This window comes from Lottia gigantea (genome assembly GCF_000327385.1).
Source record: "Lottia gigantea unplaced genomic scaffold LOTGIsca_5, whole genome shotgun sequence".
NCBI classification, from domain to species: Eukaryota; Metazoa; Mollusca; class Gastropoda; family Lottiidae; genus Lottia; species Lottia gigantea.
This window is the reverse complement of record NW_008709715.1, coordinates 620,261-640,639: the sequence shown is the minus strand read 5'-3', so window position 1 is coordinate 640,639 and position 20,379 is coordinate 620,261. Positions and strand designations below refer to the sequence as shown.

The 20,379-nt window shown below is 32.9% G+C and overlaps 2 protein-coding genes across 2 annotated transcripts in view; one reads left to right on the top strand and one right to left on the bottom strand.

Annotated features, from left to right (window-relative positions):
* LOTGIDRAFT_154021 (hypothetical protein) overlaps nt 1-11,602 on the bottom strand; it is a gene marked incomplete at both ends in the record, with an annotated part of 24,941 nt that extends 13,339 nt beyond the window's left edge. Inside the window, 16 exons of the mRNA XM_009061755.1 lie at nt 2,623-2,715; nt 2,768-2,823; nt 2,992-2,995; nt 3,160-3,215; nt 3,493-3,496; nt 3,549-3,701; nt 4,017-4,120; nt 4,352-4,504; nt 4,820-5,076; nt 5,338-6,258; nt 6,687-6,870; nt 7,368-8,147; nt 8,651-8,840; nt 9,161-9,513; nt 10,641-10,801; nt 11,578-11,602. Of these exons, the coding sequence (XP_009060003.1) occupies nt 2,623-2,715; nt 2,768-2,823; nt 2,992-2,995; nt 3,160-3,215; nt 3,493-3,496; nt 3,549-3,701; nt 4,017-4,120; nt 4,352-4,504; nt 4,820-5,076; nt 5,338-6,258; nt 6,687-6,870; nt 7,368-8,147; nt 8,651-8,840; nt 9,161-9,513; nt 10,641-10,801; nt 11,578-11,602 (3,494 nt within the window). The remainder of the gene's footprint in view (nt 1-2,622; nt 2,716-2,767; nt 2,824-2,991; nt 2,996-3,159; nt 3,216-3,492; nt 3,497-3,548; nt 3,702-4,016; nt 4,121-4,351; nt 4,505-4,819; nt 5,077-5,337; nt 6,259-6,686; nt 6,871-7,367; nt 8,148-8,650; nt 8,841-9,160; nt 9,514-10,640; nt 10,802-11,577) is intronic.
* A 3,864-nt stretch (nt 11,603-15,466) lies between these two features.
* On the top strand, nt 15,467-19,268 carry LOTGIDRAFT_154020 (hypothetical protein; the record flags this gene model as incomplete). The annotated part of the gene is made up of 4 exons (XM_009061754.1): nt 15,467-15,484; nt 16,405-16,545; nt 17,203-17,292; nt 17,508-19,268. The coding sequence occupies 4 exons, from the start codon at nt 15,467-15,469 to the stop codon at nt 19,266-19,268; spliced, it is 2,010 nt and encodes a 669-aa protein (XP_009060002.1).
* Nucleotides 19,269-20,379: the final 1,111 nt, after the last annotated feature.

Sequence of the window (20,379 nt, the reverse complement as noted above, 5' to 3'; positions counted from 1 at the left end):
TTTATTTTTACAATACACACAAAAATAAGGCTTCTTCTGCATTCAAAAGCTACTTCCATCTTCAATTGCATTCTGTTTGTCATGTATTACTGTTTCTCCTCTCAATTTAGTATTTCCTTTTTTCTTCTAGCATCTAATATTGGAAATCTGCAAATATATGAATTATGTACATCATTTCTAGCTAATACATAAATATAAACAACAAGCCTTTCTTCATTTTAATTATTTTATTCTAAAGCATTTACAAGATGAAGATTTTATTGTTTTTTAAGAAAACTTAAGACTTGATAAAAAGTTTAATATTTTGTGAAAAATGTTTAAAATTCTAGAATAAATTTTCTTGTAATGGAAAGATAAATTTCATATATTTCCAAATAAGTGTCATCTGAACAAATAAGCAACATTGCTTTGTTGATTGGAATCTTGTACTAATTATAACTTTAATTAATATTACTAATCATTTTAGTCCTTTACATACAATTTCACAACTACTAATACCAAATGTATTTTCTTTGTTATGAGTTATTGCTTTTTTTACCATTCATATAAAATCAATTATTATCAATAAGATAGAACAGAATTTTATATTTAATAATTACTGATAATACAATTACTTATAATACATGTAATCCAAATTATATTCTGTAATATTGGTTTTTCTATAAGTTTATATTATATTCAATAATTTATAATTAACTCAATACTATAATAGCTGATTGAAATAGAATAGCAATGTCAAAATTCTTAGCCTTTTGCCTGGTGTACATCTGTTTTAATCATAGAACACATGAAAACTGAGAATAATTAAGAAAAATATCTGGCACTAGTCTGTAGATTTGAACCCCTAAAGGAAGGTATAAAATATAGAATCCAATTTGATATTTTAAAATCTAAATGCGACCATAGGGCAAATTCCTATCACATATCATCATTGCTTGATAGAGACAAAAATATCATCGTCAAAACGTCCTAAGTTATTTATTATGGTAATTGTTATTCATAAAATTGTGTTCATATATTCAAACCCCAATTACTAAATGCCACTTTCAGCCTGATTACTATCACATTTTATAACACCATCTTTATTATTTATTGTACCATAATCATTCCTAAACCTTCATTCCTATCATATATTCAACTTTATTATTATCATACATCATATCATTATATAATTATATTATCATATATAATCCTTTTTTGATAAACTTTAGGAAAATTAACTATTCACCTACCATACAATGAATTCCAAACAAAATTGCATCTATGTTGAGTATAACTACATAGAACTGTAAAAAAATAAAATAGAGGAATATAAGGATTTCTAATATATGTATTAGTCTAATCTGAAGAGAACATATTAAAGTCAAATAATCATGAATAATATCATCAATTTTGAAATGTAAAATTAAAAAATTTCATATAATAAAAAGGTGTATTTGAAAATAAAAAAGTTAATTTATAAGAAAACGATGTAAATCTAAATCAAAAACTTACTAGTAAAAGCTCAAATATGCTGTAAATTTTCAGAAGCTCCATCCAAGAATTTTTACTGTTATTTTGCTGACATGACAACCAGATGTGAACCCTGGGATGTCTTCTGTCACAATGAACATACAGTACAGGTGTAGAGAGGATTCTATCCAACTGACTTCAGCTCACCCCCAAAACTATACAGGTGTAGAAAGGTCTCTATACCCTAAAATGATTTCAGCTCACCCCAAAGCTGTGAATTCAACCTTTGTCTAAATCTTTTATGTTCCTGAACAAAATTCATCCTTAATCTATATAACCCTATTCAATTTCTGTATTAAATTCTATACCCATGAACAATGATCACCTTAATCCATACATACATATTTTACTCTTAAACAAACTTCACTAATGTCAGTGTAAAACAATGATTGAGTTAGGTTGAGGTTAAATCAAATTCAAAAGAATTTGGTTGTAATTTCCTGTCTGGTTGGAGCTTTAAAATGTTTTTTACTCTTATTTCCAAGTCAATATTCAATAAGACACTTTCTATTAAAATAATCCCATTTTTGTTCATATTTAACATATTCACAATAAAAAATTGGCAACAAATAAAGATTATCATATTCATGTATTAAATTTTCAAAATAATAGATTATTATAATGGTTGGTATTAATTACAGTTCCTTCATCTTTTTCCCTTAAGTCAATAAAATATCTGTCAAAAGCTCTTGAAACAACTCCTTGGCTCCCTGTCACAAAAATCAGTTAGTAAATGCTTTTAGTTCTCTTGTCACATCTCTTTAACTATATAGTGTCAAAAATTGACAGACAAAACAACTGGAGTGACAGACTGGGACAATGACAATATTCCCACATTCCCTGTGGTTGTTCTGTCATCATGTTGGGGGTTGAATGTCATCAAAACCTTTTAAACTTTGTTCAGACAAATGTGTTTAGCATTTTGCATTTTTATAAGTAATAATACTTAATGCTGCTGTCTTGAATGGATGGACCTATTGAGTGAAATAATTGAGATCTCGAAAGATTTCACCACCCCAGCCCACAGGGTCTGTATTTGTGTTAAATGACTAACCACGCTGTATCAGGATGTAGTAACATCAATAAAACAGGTTGTAATACAAGACTAACCTGACTGTATCAGGATGTAATAACATCAATAAAATAGGTTGTAATACAAGTAATAACATCAATAAAATAGGTTGTAATACAAGACTAACCTGACTGTATCAGGATGTAATAACATCAATAAAATAAGTTGTAATACAAGACTAACCTGACTGTATCAGGATGTAATAACATCAATAAAATAGGTTGTAATACAAGACTAACCTGACCGTATCAGGATGTAATAACATCAATAAAATAGGTTGTAATACACAACTAACCTGACTGTATCAGGATGTTATAACATCAATAAAATAGGTTGTAATACACAACTAACCTGACTGTATCAGGATGTTATAACATCAATAAAATAGGTTGTAATACACAACTAACCTGGCTGTATCAGGATGTTATAACATCAATAAAATAGGTTGTAATACAAGACTAACCTGGCTGTATCAGGGTGTTATAACATCAATAAAATAGGTTGTAATACAAGACTAACCTGGCTGTATCAGGGTGTTATAACATCAATAAAATAGGTTGTAATACACGACTAACCTGGCCGTATCAGGATGTAACAACATCAATAAAATAGGTTGTAATACACGACTAACCTGGCCGTATCAGGATATAATAACATCAATAAAATAGGTTGTAATACAAGACTAACCTGGTTGTATCAGAATGTAACAACATCGATAAAATAGGTTGTAATACACGACTAACCTGGCCGTATCAGGATGTAATAACATCAATAAAATAGGTTGTAATACAAGACTTACCTGGCTGTATCAGGATTTTATAACAACAATAAATTAGGTTATACACAACTATCCTAGCCGTATCAGGATGTTATAACATCAATAAAATAGGTTTTAATACAAGACTAACCTGGCTGTATCAGAATGTAATAACATCAATAAAATAGGTTTAAATACACAACTAACCTGGCCGTATCAGGATGTAGTAACATCAATAAAATAGGTTGTAATACACGACTGATATCACCTCTCTGTACACAATGTGTTAACCAGGTAGTGGCTATAGTTTTAGTTGATCCTGATTCTTCTTTTAAACTATCTAATACTACAAACATGGACCTAAAAGAGAACATAGAGAAAATGGCCATGCTTCTATTCATTTCATTAATAAGTAAGAAATAGTATTCACTTAGCCTTTTTATGACTTAGCAATTGCAAAGGTCCTTAGATATTATTACCAATTTTTCCAATAGCTACATCAAAAAAGCTTAGCTAAAGAGAAATTGTAGAAACCACAGAGGTCTGATTAAGTATTGGAATGGTGCAAATCGCTAATATCAGTGTCTCTGATACACCTCCTAACAGACCTTTAATATAGTCATTTAACTGTGTACGAGGTTATTACTGATAATCTCAAAAATATCAACAACTTACCTATCGAATGTTCTAATACCAGCTCCAGGCTTAACATCTAATTTACCATCTCTTGTCAAATGCCATAATACAGTAAACCTTTTAAATGCTTCTATTCTGGTTTTCTGCAAAATATGAAATATTGAACTATTTGATAAACTGAGTTAATAAATTATTCTAAAACCTACAAATGAAATTTGAATAGTAGCATTTACTTTTGTTTGGAAACAGGTTATTTTAGTCAAGATCAGGATAGTCTGGGATAGACAATATCTAGAGTTCTCCAGGAATGGCTGGTAAGAAGCAGCTATTTTTCTCATCATTGATGTTATCTTTTATCAAGAGGATGTACATACCTCATCAGTGGCTACTAATGCTGAACCTACTGTATCTTCACAGATCCAAGAACTTGGTGCTACTTGATGTAAGAAATAAAATAATTCCACACTTTTCTGGTGCCGTGAACTAGTTTTCTCTCCAAGATGCTGCCATAGTTCACCAGCAACAACCTAAAACAACAAAACTTCAGTCAAAAACAAATTGACAGATCATTAGGAAGATATTATATCTTTTAAAGTGGTCACAGATTCGAATAACCATCACATTTTTGTTTCTTTATAGACTATGCTTTAAGTATCAAAATTAAGTGGTCTTGATGCACTGGCTTAATCCATTGACTCTATTTTATATACTTTTCTTTAACCAAACATTGATATATTCTATGTTGTCTCCAATGGACCAATGTTATATTGCTAGCTAGAAATTTGTGAAATAATATCATTTATTTTTTCTAACAACCGATTAGCTTGCAATATTGATATTACCTGAAAGAACATGGTATTATAGTTGATAAATTTCAGATGACTTGGTAATAATGCTGGCAGTATAACAACAGATATACGGCCTTCATTAGTAGACTGGAAATTTTGTCCTTTACTTTCACTTTCTGATTGTAAAGATTGTGTTAAATTAATCAGATCCAACATTGTCGATATAGCTGATGTTTGGATATCAAACTTTTGGAAAAAACAACTACAGGTAATCAAATCTTCCAACCATTTTGGCAAACTAAAATCAGGCTCTGAAACATAAGAAATGATATGAGTTAAATGTTGGTTTGCTTTTATGCTGGGCTAAAGAAGGCTTTCTTACAAAGAACAAAAGCCTAAAGGACATCTCTGATGATATCAACACATTTTTTTCCATGGATGTTACACAATAAAGCTCTATAAATCACTTATCTAATTTCTGAAAATGGATACAGAATAAATTTCTAAAACATGATGCCAAATTTGCTGGTAGAGCATTCTCATGTTGGAACAGATAACAATCAAATACTTACCATCTTCCATAGTTTGTCCCATCAGTTTAATAAAATCTGTACAATAAATTGGGAAACTAGCAAAATCAACCAGCAAACGACAAGCTTTATCAAACGCTTGGTAACTGGCTTCACTTAAACTTGCTGGTGAAATCTTTAACTTCTCAAGACCAGACAAATCTTTACTACCAAACTCTTCAAATTCTGATGTAGAATTATTATCCAGAACAGAATCATTCTCCTTTAATTTAGTATGATCAAGCTGGGTGATCAAGGCTTCCATACATTTTGCAGACACAGTAAAACTTTTCAATATTTTATCACAGATTAAGGTGTGGAATAGTTCTAAGTAACTGTCTATACAACTTTGCATAGTGGTCAAACGAACACTCCCTTTACGAGTACGGGAGTCACTTGAGTAGGATTTCTTTAATATGGATTTCTTGCTAGTATCTTTGGCCTGGTCTGTGGTGTTCATGTTCTTTGCATCATTAACTGTGTCTACTGTTGCCTTGACACCATCTTTGTGTTCCTTACATTTTGATTCCTCTCCAGATTTCTCAATATCACTTTTCCTATCCTCTAAATTTGAAGCTTTCTTGACTGGACTTTCTTCTGCACTGAAATAAACATCACCCTTGTCTTCTGCTTCTTTATCGCTACTTTCATTTTCACCAACTGTTACTATTTTTTCATTGTTTGGAGTTGTCTTTCCTTCATTGGCGCTTCCAGTGCCTAATTGTTTAATAGAATATGATGAAGAAATTCCAGAATCTCTATCAGGCAATGCTGGTTTCTTGTCAGGATTTTCATTATTATTTTCTTTGTCTTTCTCAGAATTTTTTTTTTCAGGGGTTGGCTCAGATTTGTCTCCATTTAATTTTTCAAGTTTTAATCTATAGACATCTTCAAATATTTCTCCTACTCCACTTATACTAAAACCTAAAAACAGGATAATTATCAGTATTCATATATACACCAAGCTGATATATTTAGTACAAGCATATTGAATATAAAATCCACCATCAGAACAGATGGATTGGAAATATAAGGACTCTCAAATATTTGATACAAACAATCCTCATCAGGACAGCCTAATTGGAAATGGAGGTTAACTTTCCAAAATGTACTTTAGGAGTATATTATGTTAACAATATTGATCATTACTTGTGTGTTTTTCTGCAGGTTAAAAAAAGTAAGCTTAAAGTTATCTTGAACAGAGAGTTTGATTGGTTAAATATCTAAAGACCCAGAACATGAGTACCTAATGATTTCTTCAGATCATGGATATCTAGTGGAGTCACCTGCAGAAAAAACACAATATGAAAGATTCAGGTTTCGATTTTAATCAGATTGAGAAAAAGTCTTACTGTCTTGATCTTCTAAATCTACTACAGCTACTGATGGTTGTACTCTGGTGAATATTTTACTACAGAGTTTTAATGTAGAGGTTATATCATATTCTGTTATAGAATGACAGTATGTAGTAACAGATGATATTATATGACGTAATAATTCTGGAAGGTGCTCAGTTTGAGTTTCTTGATACGTTTCCTGCAAATATGAATCATAATTACATTTGAAACAAATAAGGGCAAATATACATCACAATCATGTTTGTAACAGATAAGGACAAATGAGTGACCTAAAGGCTGTTGATTGGATAACCTTAGCTATTTTTAGTCAAATGTTCTAGAATGTTTCTGCTAAAACCATTATTTTGCCATAATTTGGTGCCACAATATAGACATCAGCCTACTCTTTTTTGATATTTTTATATTCTCAAATTTTTCGGAATCTTTCACATTAACAACCCATAGCAACGACAACCCTATTTGATTGCCTTAAAGACGGACTATAAGATTTTTCTATATCAACCCTTCGTCATGCCTCGATGACAAGGTTGAAAAATTTCTGGACTTATAGTGGTAATTGTACCCTGAAAGACTGGGTTAGTAGTAAATAAGCAACAATTGTTGAGTTCATAAAATGGAGACTATGTGAATTTTTCTAAGGTACTTGGAGAATTTCATCATAAGTAAATCACTTACCAACGAAATAATGTCCAATAAGAATTCGCCTATATCACACAATTCTGTTATAACCAGATCATCATGTTTATCATTTTCAATACTTTCACCACTAGCATTTAAACAAGCTAGATCAAACATACGTGCTAAATAATCCCAAATAAAATACGGTTCAAATGATCCGAATAATAGATTAGCAGTTTTAATCAATTCAGCTGCTGGACCTTTATCACCTCCACTATCTTGACGTTTCAATTTCGGTTTAGTACGTTTCATGTTTTTGTTGTTTAAACCTTCTTTTTGACATTCTTTGTATAAACACTTAAATACCGACATTAAGACCTGATCAATAATAACTGGACCTATTTCAGGTTTATCTAATAAACTTATAATAATTCTGAATGGTTTCATCATATTAGAAACACCAGCTAGTTTCATTTCACAGTCGTCAGGGTACGCTAGTTTCATTCTAATAGCTTGTACTAATAAATCTTTAGAATAATGTTGAAAGTAACTTAAATCCATTTCACTACTAGTAGATGTACTGTCTGACCGTACTAGACGAATTCCTTCTGGAAGACTGGATGATGGAGCATTAGTCCCTAATAACCAGCCATACAACCGTCTGTTCAATGACATATCACGTCGTAAGACTACATTGATAGCAGCTTGTACTATTATAGCAGTATCTGATTTGGTAAGTTGTGCATTATGCATGGGAAATGCTAGTAGAAGAAAATCTAAAGAACTTCGTTGTACTAATACACTGCTGTCTTGTATAGAACTAGATAGTGCTTGCACCTGAAAAATACATATGTGAATCTGTGTATCTTCAATGAAACCTGGTATAATGCAGTGCACAATAAGGGAAATTGTATCAGCACAAATGGACTTAAATATAGTTCATTGTATGTCAGCATGATTTGATTTAAACACAACCTTAACACTGTGTCAGTTCTTATCTATCACCTTAATCATCAATATCTTGCTGAATAAAATATCTTTCCTAGAATTAAAGGATCTTGAATGAGCATAACCTGTGAGTTTCAGTTTTGAGAAACACTTTACAGACGCTTGGTCTACCGGTATTGGTCAATTACAGCAAACTGTAAGATACATTTGATAAACATCTTAATTTTTTACATTTCAATTCCACTTGTCATCAGCTCAGAAATAGAGATCAGGTCACAACATCTCGCTAGAATCTCCTAGAATCACTGTTAGAAGATATAAACCTAGGACATCCTAGCGCTAAGATCGTTTTGAGAATACATAAATACAATAGAGTAGAATAAATCCTTTACCATTAAGTCGATATTTAGGCCCATCATAGGAAGTTGATCTTCCATAGATTTCTTCTTGTTAAAATGTGAGAGTAGAAAAGTAATGGCTGGTAGTCTGACACTAGGACAAGATAAAACACACTCCCACATACATGTATAGAAAAACTCAGGATTGACTGCATCACGGAATTCTTCTAATAATAAATTGGTTCTGAAATATTATAACAGCATAGTCAGATAGATATACAAGTAAGTTACTTCTATATAATTCTACTGCTAGGAAACTTTTAGCCAATTCTACTACATTTCAGAACACAGTTTAAAGGGCTTTTTGAATATCATTGCAACTTTGGAGAATTTAATGCACATGAAGTATTTTCAATAAAATTTGGCATCATATCTCTTACTGATAAAAATTATATTAGGATGTCATAACAGCTATTGAAATTCCAATATATGGCAAGCAATTTTTATCAATTTCCAAGTCTTTAAAAAATATCTAAATCATTAAATAAAATACCGGTAACATACCTATCATAAAATTCAGCACCTTCTTCTAAACCAGGTAGTAAACCAATTAATAAACCATTTAAACCAGGTTTAATATGTTTGCTTAAAGCCACTATATGTTTCTCATAAACCGTTAACAATACAGGTTTCACACTCATAGCAGCATGATTTAACAAGGGGAATAATCCAGCACTGTACACAAATAAATCTTGAGCCAATCTTTGTGTACCGATACATCGGAATATGATATCATAGGTTTCTAATGCCTTCAGATGAACTCCGCTAGGTAGAGCAGGATGTAAACACTGGGCTAATCTCTTACCAATGGTCACTTTCTTTGGTATAACAGGGTATTTAATATGTGACAACAATACCTAGTAAAATATGATATACAGCATCTTTAACCAATAGTACATAAATAATTATCTATTCTAAAACATCACAAACTGAGACAAAATGGCAGCATACAATTTAAAATACATCATGTCAGTGTTCTGGAATAATTCCAGTCTGTAGAGAGTCTTTCTTTAGGATTTCAGTGACACAGTATGACATATGGCAATACTTCCATTACATGTAATCTATTTGTAGTTGCTGTATTTGCCAGAAATGTCTGATATGAGCTCAAAATGACAATTTTGAATGCAGCTATAATTTTTAGATTTTTCATGCATTCTTGAGAAAAAGTTAAAATGTCAAGTTGGGAATTTTTAAAATCAGAAGCCCTGATGTAAAGGGATTGTTCATTGAATCAGGGAATCTGACAGTCAATAATTTCCTTTAGCAACTGATAAAGTTAAATTTATATCTAAATGAATATAAATATTTTGTACAGTTGAATATAAAACTGTTTAATATATTACTTATTAATATAAAAAATTCATTCATAAATTATTAATGATGCCTGCTACATAAATTATTCTCTATACTATAACATTGGTTATAAATATATATAACATAGAATCAACATCTGCTGGGCTATATTCTAGCTACCGGTACTTATCTAAATCTATATATTTCAAATCAAAGCTACATCAACCTACAACTTATTCTATAGATTAGGTGACTAGTAAAGACTTAAATTAACTAATATTGGAAAAACTTGAATTATCAAAACATGTATTGATTTTTATTCAATGCTATCAAAATCTAATATCTATCTGTGCAAAATATGATCAATTGTCACAAGAACATTGTCCACAACCTTAAAGGGACAGGTACGACATTTCAGGGAATAAATCGTAACTTGGTCTCAGAAACTAAAATTGTTCCTCTAAACTAATCAGTAATGATGTTCACAGCTTACCGTCAAAATTAGAACATGGACTCTCCAAAAAGAATATGTCCTTAACTGGCATTTAGTAATTGACATGATTTTAATTTTTCAGGCAACATAAGCCAGGTTTATCTCGTTTTTATCAAGTATTGATTCAGACATTTGTGGTAGGATAGCCAGTAGCAGAGTAGCACAGGTTATTACAAAATGAACATACATACATACCTTATTAAGTTTTCCTAAAGCTGAAATCAAATCAGCCCATTCACTGGTATATTCAAAACTTTTTAATGCTTTATCTACTTGATTTATATAGGAACGATATTTCGAATCACTCAGTAATTCACATTCTTCTACTGTTAACATACTCATCTTGGAATTGATTCCTGCAAATATATACAAAAACCAATATGAAATGTGAATTTTACAACAAAAAATAAACCTTTTCTATAGAAAACATTAGACAAAAAATGCATCTAACACAGAAAATAATTCTTTTGTTTAAATCATCAAGATTTCAGAGATGATCAGAATTATAATTAATCTGGTTAAAGTCTATATAAGTCACTCACACAATTAAATAGCAACAACAATCACATGCAACAATAAAAACTTGGAAATTATGAAATATTTCATTAATAACACTTATTATCAGTCTCAGTGGTAGCAAAGTTTAGTTACTTCACAGTACTTAACAATATATATATAATATAAAGATAGTATATAACATATCTAACGGATGTATTATAAATTATTGTCAACTAGAGCCATCATAAGAAACTAAGTATCACTTCTTCAACTTAATAAGTCAAAATTCTATAAAGACTACAATGTTTCAACAAAGCCTTCAAATCACATTTAAAGACATTTCTAAATCTTTCAATGTGATTTGAAATATTATGAAGTCGAGGAAGAGATTCAAAATAGTTGTGAACTATGTTTGTGTGTTATTTCCATGTAAGAGGCATACAAAGCTGTGTATGCTTGTGCCATTAGAATCCAAAGGACAGCAGGCTTTAATAGAAGAGAAATATCCAATATTAGAGTGATTAAAATTAGATATAAGCAAGCCAGTTCCCACCATATTAAAGCAATCAACATGAAATATGAAAAAATAGCATACAATATTCATATTAATTATGGCAAATAATTTTCATCTTACCTAATGCTGAGAAAAAGGATTTCATTTTGTTTTATTCCTGATATTCCTGATTGTTAAATGCTATTCAAAAAAGTTTAGATATACACATATATACAACTTAATCTATTACACATCTATAACTCCATAGATCATCGATTCTCATCAATATACAATAACAAATATCATGTATCATTCTGCTAATAAATCCTGTTACTTTTTCTTTTGTTAAATGAAAACAATGACCTTTCTACACCTTGGCTTCAGCTTATATGCACTAAATAAATCAAAAAGTTCACTGAAATTCCTAATGTGCCATATATATGACAGATACTTTAAAGAGTTAGTCCAATCTGTTACATTAAGTTATCAAGTCAAACCATAATCATAATTACCATAGCACTAATTCTTAAAAGGTGTCAGATGGCTTTTAGATGAGTTGCAATATCGAAACATGTTATTACGATTAGAAAATCTGTCAAAAGGTTCAATCCATCTGTATAGTAATAATATAATAAAGAGAAAGTTCTACCATTGGTAACAGCTGATAGTCTACATCAGTAGAATCTATCATGAAAGTAGGTCAAATTGACTAACATAACCTACGCAGTACATTATCATTGCATGGTCCATAATTATAACAGTGATATACAATCAATTCATATGATTGGATGCCTTCATAGTGTCAAAACACCAATGAATTCAAAAGTTGGTCTGACTTGGTGACATCCAACCACATACTAAAAGGGATTCTAAAGAGTCAAACATCTGTGGTTCTTGCAATTCCACAAAAAATAAGTGTTTTCTGACATCACTAATCGCAAAATATGCTTCTACCACATAAGGCCCTTCACAATTAGTGACGTCATCAAACACAGTTTTTGTGGAATTGCTTCAGTAGTACTAGAAATGTACAAAAATTGCATAATTCCTTCAAAATTACGTCAAATTAGGAATTTCACTTTCTATATATATGTCTTTTCTATGGCAGAGTCTCAAGAAAAGACAAGTCGTCATTTTAACTGTCAAATTCTGAACACAGATGGATTTGAAGGCTCGAATACTGACAGTGACCTATGAAGACTATCAATGATCAGGTTTGCTAAAAAATTCTTGTTTCTAAGATAAAGGTATGATTGGTCAAACGAATGAGGAACCTGAGTGTTTCTTTTATAATTTGTTCCAGTTTGGAACATACTTAAGTTTTTAAACCTGTTGTCTTACAAAATGGGTGTCATAAAATATTGCATGGTCACAAACAATACAGATACTTGATTTGGTCTGCCAGATTTCAGTCTTGCCACTCTACAGTCATGATTACATCATCATAGGTCACCACCAATAGGTCTTTTAAAGTCCCACAGGGTAAAGGTCAAGAGTCACCGAAAACAATAAACACTTCCTGACACTCAGATAGGCCGAATCATAAGGCAGAATTGGAATCTAAGGCATTTTTTATATCCTATGACTCTCATTACATCTCTTTACAACTAGGGAGTTTGGGAGGTTTAAAGCGAAATTTGTCGAAAAAGTCAAATATCTCTCTGACCCCTGACGCAATTTCAATAAAATTTGGAATTTGAGGTTTTGCCATCTCTGCTAAGTTTCATCAAAATCGATGATGGTCGGGTTAAAATTTTGTTTTTTTGGCGTAAATTGACCTGGAATGACCCTTCCTTTAAAATCATTTAGTAAAAATATGTAAAAATAAATGACGAACATAAAATAAATGTAAACACCAATCTACAAGAACATAATAAATAACAATTTACATCTATATCTCATTTTGTAATATGCATATCATGCAATAAAATCATTTTCAATTTGTACTCTAAAATTCAGTTTTATTTTGCAAAGTATTCTCAAAGATGATACAAGTCAATAATAGCTTATTATTACTTATTTCTATAGATAGATTTAATTTGTTATCAGACACAAAATTCTAAATTCTTACAAATTCTTATAGAACATGACAAAATTATCCTGTTATATAGACAGTTAAAATAATAACCTCACCTTTTACACTTTTGTACAAAACATAGATTTTACTAATTCATTATAAGTACTGGTAGCATATTCTTCATAATTAAGTCTGCATCTGCAAAGAACAAAAAAACTTTTGAAACAAGAGACACAGAAGTATATGAATTTGCAATAAACTCATCGTTTGAACTACACCTACTGGTAGAAACACTCTATATCCGACTGTAGGCACAAATCACAACACCAATATTTCAGAATAACAAATCACTACATTAATTGTAATAAACTGCATACATGAAAAAAGGAGCTTAGGTACAAATGAAAAATGAAATGATTTACGTCCTACTTTTCTGCAACTTATTGGCTAATGTAAACGGTTAACGAATCAATGTGCATTAGGAAACTGTTGCCAGGACAGCATCAGTAGCCTAATCACTTTCAAACTGTCGAGGTATCTTTAACGTGCAAGGATGTGAACAACTAGACAATTTTTTCCATGTCAGCCCCCTGACCTGAATCACTGACATGGGGAAACAGTAAGCTCATGGCCATTCATAACCATTATAACAACCCCTCTACCACTCCTCTTAAGTATCATTAAGACGACAATGATTTCTGAAATGAAATTTGTCAACCATTTTTCGATGAATTGAAATATCAACTACAAAATACTACTGAGAATCTTACATTTTCTTTGGGTTGATGAAAATGAAAAGTTATGTTTTTTAACAGGATTTTACAGAGAGGGATTTTCAGCCAGAAAAGTGTGTTATTTTTAAGTGAATTTTCTGGGAGGGAGGTGTATCAATTTAAAATGTAAAATCACTGAACCTAGTTTTAGTTCTATGGACCCGAAGACATTCTAATACAAATGGCATACATTTGAAAATTTCACTTTGAATATCTATGATATGAGAGAAAAAAAAAATTCAATTCAATGTAGGCCTAGTCAGCGAGTACTGCTACTACCCTTCCAAATCCAACAATTTCCAACAACTGCTTTCAGTTGACTTTCGATTGAGTCTGAGAGGTTACAGAGCCATTTTGTCTTGCCCAGTTCAAGGATTCAAATAATGTAGATTGGGGCTAATATTTCAGAAGTTTGTCAGTGGTACAGAGGAGAGCAATTATAAGTTTTGAAGACAAATCAAGAATTTTTTTTACCAAAACATATATCCACGAATTTACTTCCGGTTAGTCATATTTTCTACAGTCTCGCATAAAATCTGGGTGTCTGTAATATTACTATTTCCTCAAACAATGGTGTATCTACTCATCACCACTTACCGACCACTCTGATTGTAATGAAATGAAACGGTTTTTACGTCCTATTTGCTCTGCACCTGATTATGCTAATGATGATGATCAACTCAATGATCCTGTCATTTTTGCAACATTATACTAAGAATTAATTTCTGCATTTGAAACGGGAGATAATTTTTTTCTCATGAATTGGAATTACGCATTTCAATTAGGTAAAAAAGCGTATTCAGTTAAAAATGAATTGACAAGACAGTAAATAAAAAAGTTAAATAGTTAACCCATAATTTCAAAAAAATACAAATATGTGCTAACATGAACCACGGTACTTTTGAGCTTCATATCACATTCGAATCTATTTCTATTTCAAATCATATCCTATACTGGAAATGACATCTGCATATAAATGTCTTTTCAATAGAATAAGTTAACACTAATAAAATGTCGTATATCTTATGAATTCTGTACATCAATGTTGAAGAATTTCACAAATTATGCAAAATTTGACGTGTTTGAAAATGTCACACATTATGTCTGTGTAACTGTCATGTGTACCTTTCGTTAGTTATAATTACAACTTTCATACGATACAGTTTGTGTGGAACATTCGTGGTCTGCTGATCGGAGTAACGAAAATAATAACGAAATTATTTTAATAATAATAACAAACATGGCTGTTGATGTCGAGGTAAGAATCTGATAAATAGTTTTTACCACAAATTATTGTACCCCAACTTCATTTCTACGAAATTTCCAAAAAATGTAAAATGTCAGGATGCACCAAATCAATTTTAAGATTTAAAATTTGTCTTTGGGGTAGGCTTCCACAACACTTCACATTAGCTAAGCTAACCCTCGAGTTGTTCCCACATCTAAAAAGTCTGCCCCAAAGTTGTAACCCCAGTAACTGAAGTCCCAAGCAGAAAAGTAGTTTGGACGATCTCTTATGAAAAATGCTCTGTGACGTTGAGATAAAATTTTATCAGCCGATAAAATAAAGTATCAGACAGATAAAAGGGACAAGTTCGCCAACCGTTTGACCTATCAGAGAATTGGGAATTGTTTAAATAAGATAATCACAGACTGAGTCTTCAAATCCATGTCCATAATTATCCGCGTTTGAAAGTTAAATGACGACTTGTCTTGAGATTTTACCATATACAGAAAAGACATATAGAAAAAGAAAGTGAAATTCATAGTGTGGAGTATATTTTTGAAGGAATTAAGCGATTTTCACACATTTTTGCTAAAGACTATTTACGTATACAATTATATTCAAAACCCAAACCAATCGCCGAAAATGGCGAACCAGTCTCTTTAAGAGTTTCAAGGAAATGTCGATTTCTATTGTTAGTAGACCTACACATTAAAATGTCAACAATATATCCGGAACTTCTAATAATTGTCAGGAAAATGACAATGCAAATGAAAATTTAGGCTTTAGTAGGCAACGTCATGCCCTTGTAGATATAAGAAGTCAAAATACTCGTCTTACTTGTTCCAAAGGGTGGGTTTTATCTTTACTACCTGTTTGACCTTCCAATATGAAAATTTGACGTCAGGTCATCTGTATTAAGGCATTCATTAAAGTTGTTTGTTATTTTTAAGGTAGCGAATGAATCGTCTCAACCAACACCTGGCAATGGTAATTTTATCAAATCGCTGATTATTGGTGTTGTTGTTGTAGTGCTAGGATTGACAACAGTTCTAGTTGGTTTACGTTTTTCTAAAAGAAGTTTACCAGTAGAGGTGAGATTTGAAAATGACCTGAACTGAATTCGAGCATGAGGCGTTGAAGATACAAGTTCGTCACTTCACATTATAGTAGCGTTCACGGTTGCATAGTCAGTGGCTCAACTATCATAGGCAGCCCCGTCGCTAGAGTGAGGTCCGTGGGGGCTTGGCTTGAATTAAAGCCCCAGCAAAACCTTCTTCAGTTTAGCAGAGATGGATTCATTTAGAGTGTCAAAATTTTGATACGTTTTTTGGCCCCTCAAAATGGATAGAAATGAGTTCTGAGTACAAAATCTGAGCCCCAGTCCCAATTCATTCCCGGCGACGGGGCTGATCATAGGGAATGTTGTCCAAGGTCCCCAACCCCTAAGGGTTATGCGCTATGACTAACCATGAAGGCCCGAATACATAATACATTAAAATTATCTTGGGGAGGGGCCCCAATCAAAGTAAGTCTACGGGGTTCCTCTCATCTTGTTGGGCCACTGTGCATGTTCTACAGTCAACTCCCTCTTTTGCCTTGTGGGAAGGAGGGACCGACATAGAAAAAGGCTCCCAGACGTTTGCATAAAAAAATAAAAAATAATACGAACCATCGTATACTGTTTTATGTTGCCTATTATAATATAGTATATTATACATCTATTTACATCTACATGTATTGTATTTCAGACAGTTGAAGTTATGCCACCTAATGGTCAATTGAATTCGGCACTGAAGGATGGTCTGCCCGTTGTCAACGAGACCGGTGTTCCAGATAAGGTATTATATTGGTCTTTTAATGTGTACCAGAACTTGTATTCTGCAATTTCCTGATTACACATTCCTGTCGCCTCGGCAGCAGATGGACAATAAACCTAGAATCCGCCAAAGAGTATCTGTCATGGATTTGTTGAAACGATCCTCGAGCCTTAGTCTGATTACGAGACCATTGTTGTCAAAACCTTGTTTTATCTGCTCTTGTTTTCATCCAACAGGGTGACAATATTGTTGAAAAAGTTCAAGAAAAAGTCGGAGATCTTGTCGAACCACTTACAGAAGCAGAGGAATCAGAGGCGTCTATTGAGATCTTAAAGGAAGTGTTAGGGAATATGAAAGAATATATCAGTAACGACGAAGACGAAAAGATGAAACCATACTTTGAAATTGAGGCTTCTGAAAATGAAATGCCTACACCCAGAATGATTGATTTAAGTGAATCTGAAAGTGGACTGAGCACCGAAACCGAAGAAGATTTTGATGATGATAATGTTCTGAATGTACCTAAAGCGTTTGGGGGTGAAGATTCTGAGGAAATGAGTGAAAATCCCACATTAGAAGAAATATCAACAATAGTGAAGAAAATTATTGAGAGCTACAGGGAACAGGATGATTTAAAAGGTTTTTTCGATAGTGAAGAGATGCCATATGATTCTGAGTTGGACAATAATGATGTTGTGATTCGTGGAACACCATTGTTTCCGGAAGAAGCTGATGCTGCTGAGCATTTAGATGAACATATTAAGGAAGTACAGAATAACTTTGGAGAACCAATAATTAATCAAGTTTTTACAAGACCGTCGCATGATCAAGAACATCTGGTTAATGTTCAGGCTTCGCACAATAATCATGACTATCTTTCGGCAATTGGACTCCGAACTATAACATCTGATCAAACAAATTCAAATCATGATAATGCTGGCGTACCTTTTGTATTCCGCGGACATAGGACGCATGGATTGAACTTAAAAGATAATATTGGTGATCACGTTTTCCCCATTCGTTCAGAAGATATACATGACGATTTTGCTCAACTAAGAGGAATGAGTCAAGATGAATCCAACCGACATCTAAATTCTAGATTTCCAAACTTAGTTACTCCTTCGAATAACCCAACCGTACCTCGACATAATGGACATTTCTTGGTGGGAAAACTTGACGAAGTAGGCCTAGTGGAGGGCCCACATGGCTTTATTAAGGATGTTGCAGAAGATGTAAACGGGGACGTTATTGATATTCCCCTTGATGGTATCGTCAACGGTTTCACAACTGAAGCGTATCCTTTAAGTGGACTTTTGAACACACCCCCTGCAATTGAGTTCCCAAGTGAAACGGTAAACAATGGCATTGCAATAGAATCTCCACCTACCGAAACGACAAGCAAGGCCGTCACGATAGAACCTATCTTGACTGAAACTGTAGCTACAATCGAATCTCCTCTTTTAGGAACTTTCAGCATAGCCGCAACGCCAAGTGATGTCACGATGGTATCACCTCGAAGTGACACTAACAAAGCCACAGAGGTAGAATTCCCTCTAAGTGAAACAATAAGCAAGGCCGCCACGATAGAACCCCTCTTTAGTGAAACTGTCGACAAAGTAGCTGCAATTGAATCTCCTATTTTAGGAACTTTCAGCACAGACGCGATGCCACGTGATACCGAGATGGTATCCCCTCGAAGTGACACTAATAAAGCCATAGAGAAAGAGTCTCCTCTAACTGAAACCATCAACAAAGCCGCCACGATAGAACCCCTCTTTAGTGAGACTGGCGACAAAGTCGCTGCAATCGAATCTCCTATTTTAGGAACTTTCAGCACAGACGCGATGCCACGTGATACCGAGATGGTATCCCCTCGAAGTGACACTAACAAAGCCACAGAGATAGAATCCCCTTCAAGTGAAACAACCAACAAAGCCGCCGCGATGGAACCTCCTCCTGTCATACCACTAAATAAGGCGTCTCCGGGGAACCCCTGAAACTGTTGACAAGCCTTCACAACAAAGTCTCCTCCTATTGAAACTACAAAGAAAGTAGTTTCCAAATGAAACTCAATTAAAGCTATGATTCCTATAGGATCCTCTCAGTGAAACGAATAACAAAGCCGTCGTGAAAGAACCCTCTCGGTGAAACGATTAAAATAGCCTTCGCCATAGAACCCTCTCTCAGTGAAGTAATTAACAAAGCCGTTGCAATTGAACCTCTCACATAGTTCAAACCGATTACGCAAGCCGTCGTGATCCACAAACTAGAACCCTCTCTCAGTGAAATGATTAACAAAGCCCATCTAAGTAAAACGATTTACAGCGCTGTCGTATACTATCCCCTCCCTTTGAAAGTACCAACAAACCTGTCGCGATAGAACACTCTCTTTGTGAAACTATCAACAAAACATTGACAAGGCTGTCGCAATAAAAACTAGAATTGCAAAAAATCGTCGCGATAGAAAACTAGAGAACTGCTTTCGCAATATAATACTTAAGTATCATATTGTACAGATCGAGTAGGCTTTGCAGCTTTATGAGAAACATTATTCTACTTTAGGTTTGTGTTATTTCCATGATCATTCCTTGTGTGGAAAAAGAGAAGCCCAATCTTACAAATAGCGTTTTATTGCCTAATTATTAGGTCTATTCTTTCCAATTTCTTCAAACTGATGTTCGCACAAGGATTTGACATATGAATTATCAAGTAGACAAAACTTAAAAAAAAATACATTTTTGTGGGACTTTGCTTTCAGCAAAGTCCCAGTTTGTTATCGAAATGTCAATTCTTTTTTTTTTTTTTTTTTTTTTTTTTTTTTTTTTTTTTTTTTTTCCGTTTCGTCCACACCTTCCTGAGCTTAGACTGCAGTAGTTGCAGGTACGTTTCAAATTTCATAGACCTTCTATATAGGAGACGATGTGCATAAATATAAATTGGAACATTTTTGCAAAACCGGAAGTGCCACAGTTCAACATGTGCAAAAAGTCGAAAATCGGCTCTAGAAGGCGTATTTTTGCATCAATTTTCTTCGGGTTTTCATTTTTACAATCTACCTGTAATTTCTGACCTGATAGCACTTGAAAAATTACGAAATTCGAAAATTCG